This window comes from Mesoplodon mirus, assembly GCF_964341445.2.
Source record: "Mesoplodon mirus genome assembly, chromosome: 1".
Lineage (NCBI taxonomy): Eukaryota > Metazoa > Chordata > Mammalia > Artiodactyla > Ziphiidae > Mesoplodon > Mesoplodon mirus.
This window is the reverse complement of record NC_138976.1, coordinates 195,152,955-195,164,956: the sequence shown is the minus strand read 5'-3', so window position 1 is coordinate 195,164,956 and position 12,002 is coordinate 195,152,955. Positions and strand designations below refer to the sequence as shown.

The window sequence follows — 12,002 nt, the reverse complement described above, 5'->3', positions numbered from 1 at the left end:
AACTTCAGACTCCTGTGTAGACATTTTGAAAAGCCTGCAAAGTGTCACAGAAGAGGATGTGCAACTCTGATGTTACTGGGGTTAAGAGAGGCCATGTTACTGCAAAGCAATGTTTGTTAAAACCATATTAATTATTAGGTGATTAGGATATGATGATTTTAAATATCTATATTATAACAATTTTTTGTTTCTTTTGTTTCATTGCATTTCAGGAAATTTGTTGGGGTTGTTGGGCTAACATATAAAACATACTAAAGGTTTCCATTAAAATAATAGGAATTTTTTTCCTGGTTACATTTTACCAAAAACTGCTTGATTTTTACAAATGGATTCCTGACCTTAAGCAGGAGACACCTTTACATATAGTATCACATTTACTTTATTTTACATAGAATATCACTAAAGTTTACCACAACCCATTTAGGTATCATTGCCTTTTACAAATAATGAAACTAAAACTGAGAGATTAAATAACTTACCCAATGTCACACAGCTCATGAGTGGGGGAGATCAGAATCCAATTCAATAGCCTTTGAATTTTTCACTATATAGTAGGACCATAGTTCAACTAATCCGGTATTTATTGAGTTTCTAACTGTGCATAACATTTGGTGTTAGGCATTAGAGGGGCACATAATGATGCCTACTTCTTGCATCACTACAGTTTACAATCTAGTAGAAGGCAAGTGCACACATTGTTCTATTTAAGAGTCTAAGAGGAAGCAGGAAGGTGAAAAATGGCAAATATTTATGCAAACAGGAGTTTTACAGGCCATCTTGAAGGGCAGTGTATTTAATACAGGACTAGAAGGGTACAGATATTGCAGAGAGGTTCGATATGAACTAGGGCATAAAGGGTAGGGCATCACAAGCACAGATTACAATGTGGACAAAGGCATGGAAAAAGTGACAGCATATGCAGAGAGATGTAGGTAGGGAAAGCCTTGAAGGTATTGAAGAAAACAAGTATACATGATACTTGTTAAAGGTAGCAAGGATAAGTCAGGGAGACTACTACAGAGGGGCTGTGTAGTAGGAGAGGGAGACGGGGCTCAACTCCTAATATAATAAGAACAAGTAGAGATATAAAGGCAAGGAGCAGGGTGGGGGTCAGTAGAAAATTACTAAGGGGAAACATCAGGGGTAAGGAGAATTCTGGCTAAATCAATTTGACAGAACTTTTTTCTGTAGTCAGGCTAGGGTGATAAGACATGAAGGGTGAGGAATAAAGAGTTTGATCATATATCAAGGGTAGAGGATTTTTGCTAAACTGACCCACCAGAATTCATGCTAATACTAGTCTAAATGGGCCAAGGACAGAGCCTAAGGTCAGGGACTAGTTAGAAAGAGGACTCAGAGAAGGCTGACTCACGTTTGGTCAAAGAAGAGTGCTATGGTCTGAATATTTATGTTCCCTCAAAATGTATATGTTGAAATCCTAACCCCCCAAATTGGTGGTATTAGGAGGTGGAGCCCTTGGAAGGTGATTAGGTCATGAGGGTGGCACCCTCATGAATGGGATTAATGCCTTTTATTTCAGATTTTTTGTGACTATTATTATTATTTTCATTGAAATATAGTTGGTATACAATATAAGCTACAGATGTACAATATAGTCATTTGCAATTTTTAAAGGTTATACTCCATTTATAGTTATCATAAAATATTAGCTATAGTCCCTGTGCTGTACAGTATATCCTTGTAGCTTATTTTATACATAATAGTTTGTACCTCTTAATCCCCTACCCTCTCCCCTTCCCTCTCCCCACAGGTAACCACCAGTTTGTTCCCCACATCTGTAAGTCTGTTTCTTTCTCGTTATATTCACTTGTTGGTTGTATTTTTTAGATTCCACAAATTCCTTCATGAATGGGATCAATGTCTTTTAAAAGAGGCTCCAGAGAGCTCACTAGCCACCTTCCACCATGTGAGGACACAGCAAGAAGGTTCTGGCTATGAATCAGGAAGAGGGCTTTCACCAGAATGAGACCATGCTGCTATCTTGATCTTGGACTTCAGGCCTCCATAACATTACAAAATAAAGTTCTGTTGTTTATAAGCTACCCAGTCTGTGGCATTTTGTTACAGCAGCCAGAATGAAAAAAGACGGAGAGAGAATCTTTGCCAGTGGCCCTTCCTTCCTCCCTTCCTCCCTCTGGCCTTTCTTCCTTACTTTACTTATTTCACTCTCCAACGCATATTCATTTAGTATCTACTTTAAGGAACTGAATAGATGGAAAACACAGGTTGAGCTATAAAGATCACTATTCTTATAGTATACAGTTTATTGGAGGAAGAGATAAGCGTCTGTGACAGAGCATGACATGCACAATTTTATTTTAGATAAACTGGTCAGGAAGACCTTTCCATGGAAGTGACATTTAAACTGAAGTTTGAAAGATGAAAATGTAGTAATGTTGGCAAATCTAGAGTGATTTTTGTAAGGACTTACTACACATTTTACTTTATTCTATATGCAATAAGTTGTCAAATGTGTTTGAAGATAGAGGATGCATTCTAATAGTGTGGATAAGAGCTTGAATTTAGCCTGAATATTAAAGAGGCCCCAGGAAATCCGACCATAAGGAAACCCAAACTCTGCTCCCAATACAAATGCTACTTTTTAAAAAACTTTCACCCTTTGGTCAACCTACTGTCTAATGAATTTGTTGAGGTTTGTGGATATTAAGACTTAAGCAAGAGAGGCAACTTGATTATAGTACAGTAGTTTGAGTTTAAGCAAAATGGTATGCCTGAAATGTAGGGGCCTTTTTGTAATGTAATTTGAAAATGTGGTGAGTTTCTTTGAATAGGCAACCCAGACTGACCATTCAGTGACTCTCCATAAGAGCGACTACAACACCCAATTAGCACCATAAAAGGGAGAGTCGACATGACAGAGATGTGAGGTGACCATTTTTACCCACACCACACGCTGCCATTGTGGTTACACCTACTGGTGTAAATACTTGGTGAAAGAGGCGGTGCACCTCCCTGTGTCTGCAGGCTACTGAACAAAATCACCAACCTCCCTTCAATAGGAGCATATAAAATTCTAGGCCTGGAGAAGAACAAGTAATAAAGTAACTATTTACTCTCCCTGAGTTCATTATCCTCTTCTCTTCTCCCTACTGGGTCGAAGGAAGGCAGAAGATAGCATTAAAGCTCATTTTCAGGGTCTGCATGTTCAGTTGTACAGGTGGTGCGCTGCATATTTATAGGAGTGTCATTCACTTTCTTCTTTACATGAATGGTGCCCCCTGGGAATTTTAGAGGGCACAACCTGTGAATCTGTATACGGCAGGCCTGCTTAATTTGCTTTTGCTCATATATTGTGAGCTTTTGTGTTGCTTATTCATTTTGTGTTCTCTGTGTCCATTTGTTTTGAGAAACAAACCTGATATCCGTTTCATCCTTGTAACCGTAAAATTCATCTTTAAATATATCTATATAGGTAACAAACAGAATATTATTTATGTATATGTAAGTTTATTTATTTATTACAATAATCTAGGATGTAAGAGTTTACAAATAAACAAATGTGCGGAAATATGAACTAACTTGCTTGTGAATAACAGACCTGGAGCATGCCTCAGAGAAAGTGTGTAAAATGGCTCAAAACTAGAGAAAGCATAGAAACAAACTAACCACTGACACGGCACTAATAGACAAGCTATCAAAAGTCTAAATCCGAGCAGAACCGGGAAGAAAGGAAATCATAAGAGGGATGAGACCTTGCTAAATAAATACGTTTTTATTTCCATAATTAGAGGTAAGCATAGGAAGAGATGAAACTAATTCCTAGTGTCAAGCCTATGTAAGTGGAAAGGGTGTGATTTCAATTAACAAGAATTTCGTGTTTAGATTCAAAACAAGTATTTGTGTCAAAGAACCAATTCCAGTAGATTCCATGAGACATGCATATTTAGATTCATTTTTCTGCATCAGTGCTTTCAAGCTTTTAACCCATCCTTCTGGTGGGAAAGAAAAAGACATAAATATATGAAATATCTTATCAAGCTTTAATTATGTTTACTTCTTGATTTAAAATTACTCTTTATTAAGTTAAAACGAAGATATTCTAGACTAACCCCAAAGCAGAATTGAAATGGCACACGAAAATGATCAAACATGATTCAAGCATCTCATTTAACTGAGATTTTACTACGTTTGTGTAATGATGTCTGATATTGTGTTTTCATTAAACATAACAGAGTAGAGCGAAACAGGGAGAGTCATCCTATAGACCTTGTTGGAATCTAAACATATTATCTATTACTGTAACTTTGAGAAAATCACTTAATTTGCATCAGCCTCCATGCCTTTATCTCTGAGAATAGTAATACCTATCTTGCATGGGGCTTGATATCAAATAAGGTAAAACACAAGCAGAGTGTCTAGCAATTACAGTTGCTCAGTAAACAGCTCTTAATATTACCAATGGTCTCTGATGTGGGAAAACTATTACATAATAAAAAGATCCTTAATTGGGTATCTTTAAAATCAGGCTGAATGCAAAGAACTTCAGATTTTATGTCCTCCCTTTTTTTATTTTTACCCAGAGAATAATGCAATTCAGAAAACAGAGGGAGAGATTAATTTACACTTCAACTGAAAAGTCATCATTATAAGATTTTTTCATCATGTGCTATAGTACATTAAATATAACCATAAAATCTTTGTTATCTCTCTATTGAAAGGTAGAATGTGGTGTCCCTCTTCTTCAATATGGGTTGATCCAGTGGCTTATTCAATCAACAGAATGCAAGAGAAAAGGTGTTCTTGCACTTATGAGGTTAAGTCATAGGAAGACTTACAGATTCCAGCCAAGTCTCTTGAGATGTTTACTTTGGGTAAAGCCACTCACTATGTAAGAATTCAACTATTTTGAGATATCCAGGTGGCTAAGACTCCAAAACTACACCGAGAAATTTCATGGAGAAAGACAGAGACACAGGGAAAGCCAGCCCCAAATTTTTCAGCCTGTGCAGCCCAACTCAAGCCCCAGATTTGTGAATGAAGATGCCATCTTGGTTGGACATTTCAGCACCAAAAGATGTGACTCAAAGAAAACTTAGCCAGAACCAAGGCCCCAGACATATGACACCAGTCAAGTTGTCTAATCTATCTCCAATCATTCAAGCCACCACAGCTGAGGCCCAGTCATGATGGAGCAGAGATGAGCCATCCCCAGTATTCTTTATCTTTATTCTTAGCTCACAAAGTCCTGACTATAACAGCATGGTTTCTATTGTATCTACCACTGTGTTTTGGACTGGTTTGTTATACTGCAATAGGTATCTGGAATATATGTCTTGATCATTTCTTACAGTTCTAAAGCCACGGAACTCCTTTTACCCATATTCAGGGAGAATGCTATCTCTTGCTTATTTTCAGTCTCCCTTTGAATCATAGATTCTGTTCAGAAGCTTCCTTAGACAGAGTCAGTAAAAGAAAACTCTTGATTACAAAACTCCATTATTACAACCAGGATAAAAGAACAGCCAAATCTGCTCACACACACCCCATTTTTTCACCACATCATAAACAATGGATTGGCCAAATTTTTAAGTGCTTGACTCTGATTGAAAGTAAGCAGCTGTCCATCTTCAACCTTTTCCCCTCCAACTCAACTTAGAGTGATGCTCTAGTCAACCTCAGGACTTCCTGATGCATCTCCCATCTCTGAAATGAGAAGTGAAGAAAAAATATCTTCAGAAGACTTCTGATATCAAGACAAGGGATAGAACAAAGGCCAAAGCAGCAATATTGCCATCCAGAGGAAAAACTACTGAACCTACACTGCAATATTCAGAAGGAAAGTCAAGACATGAGAGAACTAAGTGTAAAGCACAGCTGTATTGGTGGCTTCTATTTAAATAATCAAGGTCAATAAGTAGGTCTCTGGGATGATGATCCCTATACCCTGTTACTTGCACCAGAATTGGGACATAACCAGGAACAAATAGTTCAAGAAGCTAGAGTAATTGACACTGAGAGCCAACTACAGGGAACACCAAACATCCGGGGCTATTAGTTCATGTGCCTCTGTACCTAAATTTGGAATGACTGTAAGACTTTCTGAATCTTCAGGTAACATGCATACTATTCTAATCATAAGCAATCATCCTCCCTCTTAAGCTAAACCATACAACTTCAGAATCAGGTGTTACTTCTTATTGGTACCACTGTCCACTAAGCGAAGACAGAAATACAGAAGTAATCCTGACCCCTGCCTTTCCCTCATATATTCCCCCTCCCCACTTTTCCCACTTTCCCACATATTACTAGGTTTAATCAGTTCTGCTGCCTAGAGATCTGTTAAAGTCCTTCATTTTAATCATATTCCTTTGCCCTGATTCAGATCCTTATCATCACTAGCCAAGGCTGCCCTCTATCTATTTCTGACCCTCCCATCTGAACTGTTGCCCTTCATATTCATCCTCAACACTACTATCAATATTATTTCTAAATTGCAAATTTGACCATCAACTGTCTAAAGACTTCAACATCTTTCCATTGCACTAATGATAAAGTCCAACTTCTAAACATGTCATAAAGGTCTCCATTTTTTGGCCTTGCTCTGCCAATTTAACTAATGTCTTTTTTTAGTAATTAAAATCTACTATCCTTGTTGTTTTATGAGTGTTAGCAGTTGCTGTTCTCACTTTTGAAAATATTTCCCCCTTTCATTCACTTAGAAAACTCCTGTTCATCCTTTAAACCCCAAATGCAGTGAAACCGATTTTCTCTCTCACTCAAATCACTTTCTCCTCAAAACTGTAATTTTACCTCTGTGTAGCTCAATTGTTTGTTATACTCTAATGACAACAGATTCTTAAATATACTCATCTTTGTATCTTAATATCCGATAATATGACTGACATTTAACAAATGCTAAACATACTTGACACTTGAATTGATTGAATTGAATTAAACTGAATCAATCACTCTCAAGAACACTAACGATTGTGAGGGTTTCCTGCATCAAGAGTACAAATCACGCTGAATTTTCATAATACTGCTAGTTTTGATTGAGGCACAGCAAACAAGTTTACAACAGAGTTCCCCTGTGAAAAGAATAACTTCAGTAAAAGATAACAAATACACTCAGAAGTCCATAAAGGAGGCAGGGTAGTCTAGGGGATTCTGTTCTCATCCAAAGTCTTGCTGAGATTTGATTCAGAGGGGAAAGATTGATTTTTCTAGCTTAAGTTAAACAAGGCATGGAACAAATGTCAAAAGCAGGACATAGACTTAGATTCTTCACTGTCACACCAGTAAAGTTACCATCCTTCCATCTCCTTGAGAACAAACAAGAAAGCCTGCTGTGGACCGTGAACAAAACAACAACTGTGAATTTACACAGCTCCTTCAACTTCTAAGCTGTGTACTGAGAGTGAATTAGAGGTCTCCTCCAGATAGCATTGCAAATGAGCGTTATTTTATTTTCACCAAGCCTTTCAAGTGATACATGCGACAAAATCAGCAAAGTCAGTACTCACTGTGGCAGACAAAGTAACTATTATGTATCTGTCCTAAAAGTTCCTGTGATGTTCTGGCTAGTTTTGCTTAAGTACTATTTATAATATTTATGAGAAAGGAGGACAAAAATGAACCTGATGCTTTTGTGGAGAAGGAATTCCCTGGCTGAGCAGAAAAGCCTGCCAAAGTTTTGGTGTTTCTTGTTTGTTTGAAACAAGACTGAAGGACCATATAATGCAAGATGAAGCCATTAACAGTTAAAAGGGAGAGGACACACTAAAGAGACTCAGCCAGGGCCCTGGTAAATTATCAAACATTGTGGGCTTTCTTAGTGAGAGTCTAGGATTTGAGAAATTCATGAGGAGAAAAGGCGGAGGTCCCTGGGCACCTGAAAATGAGAATTGCTGCATTGAACTAGGCTGACTTTGGCATGGCATTTTGAAGAAGGCAGTCATATGGAATGTAACGAATAAATAGAGCATATCAGAGCCTGAAAACCTGAGAATAGGCTCCTGTGGGTGAAACGAGGTGAAGCACGGTGCTTGGTACACTATAAACCCTCAGTAACATTGGCTGGTTTTGAATGAAATGAAACCTAACCTGAATCCAGTCCCTACTCGGTAACAGCGGGGAAGATAATGGGTGCCTAGGCAACGTCTAGCAAGTTCTGGGCTAGAGGCGGCTCCCAACTGTTGCGTCACCAGGGGCCACAGAACTGAGTCGGGAAGGGAGAAGGGAGGAATCTGTGCGGAGGGTCATCCGACTGAGTCGGAACCGGACACTCTGGCAGGAAGTAGAAAGCGAAGAAAACGAAACGACCATTGGTGAATTTCAACACCACGTCGTGAATTTCAGATAATTTTCCACTTGTTTATTAAGGTGGAAAACTCGGATTCCAACGAGGAAGGAGATGGAGTTTCGGCCCAACACATAAGTCAAACGGACCGATTGGTTCGGGAAGAAGATTTCTCCAGGTTCGTAAATAATCTGAGTGAAGAAGATTACGAACTTATGAGAGACAACAATCTTCTAGGCATTCCAGGTGAAAGTACGGAAGAAGAGTTGCTGAGAAGACTTCAGCTAATTAAAGAAAACGCCCCACAAGACTCAGATGAAAATACAGGTATATTCTGCTTTTGGAGGGAATAGGATGGGATGAATAAGGAACTTCATAATAGGAAATAGTAACTTCATAATAGTAAATAGTAAATTATACAGAAGTGACTTACATTAATTTGGTAAGTAACTTCTCATAAAAAGAACTGGCATTTACTTGATTTTTGGTGAGCATGTCAAGGTCTGTTTGTTTGTTTTCCTGATTCACATCTGGGTTGTTTTAATTGGGAAACAGTGCAAAGTAGCCTATTTGTATTTTTCTTGGTTTTCGACCTCAACTGAAAGTCCCTCCTACTTCCTGAATTATTTTTTCTACATAGACATGTAAAAAAAGCAAACAGAAATATTCTCCACTGGGGACAATTGTGCTTTCTTCAACACCTGGGGACATTTGACAATGGCTAGAGATATTTTTGGTTGTCACAGGGGAGGCATGGGTGTTACTAGCATCTAGTGGGCAGAGGCCAGGGATGCTGCCAAAGATCCCACAATGCACAGGATAGCTCCCCAAAACAAAGAATTGTCCAGCACCAAAATGTCAATAGTGCTAAGGCTGAGAAACCCTGCTCGGACCTCAGGTCTGGTGCCTTCCCTTCCAGTGTGAAGTAGAGGATTTTGCTGTCTAATGAAGAAGATACTATAATACTTTGGCTGTTGAATATGGTCTTATATGTACCATGCTAGGTTCAGTCTATTCATTTGATCTGACCTTCAATTTAATGTCAATTAAAAATCTTGGTAACATTAAGAAGTATTCAAAATGCAAACACTTTTAAACCTATAAAACTTGTTTATGTTTGGGCAATAACCTTATATTTTAAAACAGCTTATCTATTATCAAAAGCACATAAGTGAAGAGCCTACAAGTAGTCATGTTGGAGACTAATGAAAATTAGACAATAATGTAAATTGAACTAAACTACTAGCATTGTACCTTAAACTGGTGTTTACCTTGTTTAATTGCATTAGTGTTTTGACAGTGGACAGAAAAAAAAGTCTCTTGACATTCCTCTGACAGTGGTACACAGGGCTGTGTATATGATGAAATACTGAAACATAGACTTCCTCCGGATTCCCTTTTTAAAAAATTCTCTAAGTTTATCTAGGATTAGCTCACTCTTTTTGGATGGAATCGAAACTTTTCTACCTTTACTTATAAATCTACACAGTGCAGTTTATAAAATATTAACTCTATAAATGTGAAATCAGTTGAAAACACCTGAGTATTTAAGTTCTCATTTTTTGTTTTTGAAACAAAGTTTCAGAGTGCTATTTTATGATGGTTCTAATTTTGGTAGTTCTTTTATGCACCCTCCCCATTTCTTTTGTTAACAGACAGAGGAGACTCTTCAGATGACGTGTCTAGTGGTGACTCTCTAATAGACTGGCTTAACTGTTCTGGACAAACTGAAAATATGACAAGTGGACAAAGAGAAAACCAATCTTGGAGAGAAGAGAGCCAAATTAATCCTAAAAGTGATCAGTTCATATTCAGTTTAGAAATAAATGCTAACCTTGATAATGGGAGTCCAAATCCAGAGAATGAATATGTAGCATCTGCAAGACTTCCCAGAAGAGAAAATATGGAAGACAGCCAAAGGCAAGTGGAAAGTCCACAATCTGAATCAATATTTACAAGACCATCTATGCCTGAACAAGATACAACTGAAACATTAATGGAATTCCCACCTACCACAAGTCAGAGACGAGCAAGAAGTAGGAGTCCAGAGTATCGGAGAACCAGAGCAAGAATTGAAAGTTGGTCGCCTCCACGTTCACTTAGGGAAATTGTACAAAGACTTAATCATAGTATACCCTCTCAGAATTTTGAGCAGCCTCTGCTAAGTGAGAATGCGAGATTTTCTAGAACTGAGCACCAAGAAATATTGACACAGCAAATGACTGGATTTGAGTTGCAAAATAGCGGTCTTATTGAAACTTCTAGAACAAGGAATGCCGTTCATGGAGAAAATTCTCCAGATACAACCAGCAGTGGTGAATCTCGGGGAATGAGGGAAATATATCCAACCATACCCTTCAATCTTGAAGTAGGACAAGTTCATTCTGGAGCATATTCTCAGAGAGACAGCAGAGCTAGTAGAACTCAGTTAACATCTGAGACACCAAACAACACTGTCACTTCTGAAAGTGAACGAGGACTGAGGCATATGTATTCACATTCTGAGCAGGCAGGTGTGAGAGCTTATGTCAATACCATTAGAAATCCTGTTTGCAGAATGTTAAATACTAGCTTAAATGATACAACATCTGTTCCAACTCAGAGCACGTTAAGGCAGACAATGACAGAATTTAGTAACTCAAATAACCTTATGGACAGTGACAGTAATTTAGAGCATAGTGTCTCACCTCCAAGTCAAAACATGGAATGGCTAGAGTCACCTAATGGTAGTAGTAGTGGTATATTTGGTTCTGATTCAAATGCTAGCTATGATACCCATTCAAGTTCCACACTGAGTTGGCATTCAAGCCCCAATTGTACGTCTAGTTCCAGTTCTAGTCCTATTTCTGGTTCCAGCTCAAGTGATGAAAATTCAGGAATTAGCTCACTGATGTTTGAAGGCATTGAAGAAACAAACTTATCATCAGAGACCAGCCCAGGGGTTAGACAAATTAGCCTAATAATATCTGATGAAAGTGACTCTGGGTCCTCCCATAATCTGCAAACTACAGGACTCACCAAAGCACAGATTGACAGCTTGGCTGTAAGATCTTTTGGTGAAAATGATGCACTAAAAGCCTGTAGCATTTGCCTTACAGAGTACACAGAAAACAGCAAGCTTCGCATACTACCTTGCTCCCATGAATATCACATTCACTGCATTGATCGCTGGCTCTCTGAGAACTCTACGTGTCCGATTTGTCGTAGGCAAGTAGTGGATTCCAATGAGAGTGAAAATCCTGATCGATGAATTCTCAGCTATATAAAGTGTTATAGGGCTTCCCTGGTGGCGCAGGGCTTGAGAGTCGGCCTGCCGACGCAGGGGACTGACAATAAAAATTAATTTCACACCATAGCAGTTCACTGAATTTCAATAAAAACTTAGCATGTGCACTGGGTTGGGATGTTCCTGATTCCATGGGAGAAATGTCTTAATATGATATAATGAATCTAGATAGATCCTAGTAGTATTATCTCATCATGTAAATCCCAGACATCTCTTAGCCCTGTTCAATCCTGGTTGTGCATGCAAAGAAACAGAAACCCAACCAAATATCAATAATTAAGAAGCCATTTAAGACTACATTAGAGTCATTCACATAAAGAAGTCATGTTACATTCCTAGAATGCCATAAAAAGCTTTGAAACCCTTCTCTTCCTATCTCTCTCCACAGCAGTTTATCCCACCTCCCTAACACTACCTTAACGTTTCGCCTATTCC

The 12,002-nt window shown here is 38.4% G+C and overlaps 1 protein-coding gene across 1 annotated transcript in view; it reads left to right on the top strand.

Moving 5' to 3' along the window:
- The window catches only part of LOC309801846 (E3 ubiquitin-protein ligase RLIM-like), a gene marked incomplete at both ends in the record, with an annotated part of 51,698 nt that extends 40,167 nt beyond the window's left edge, over positions 1 to 11,531 (top strand). The window contains 2 exons of the mRNA XM_082616889.1: positions 8,365 to 8,608; positions 9,937 to 11,531. Of these exons, the coding sequence (XP_082473015.1) occupies positions 8,365 to 8,608; positions 9,937 to 11,531 (1,839 nt within the window). The remainder of the gene's footprint in view (positions 1 to 8,364; positions 8,609 to 9,936) is intronic.
- Between the last annotated feature and the right edge of the window lie 471 nt (positions 11,532 to 12,002).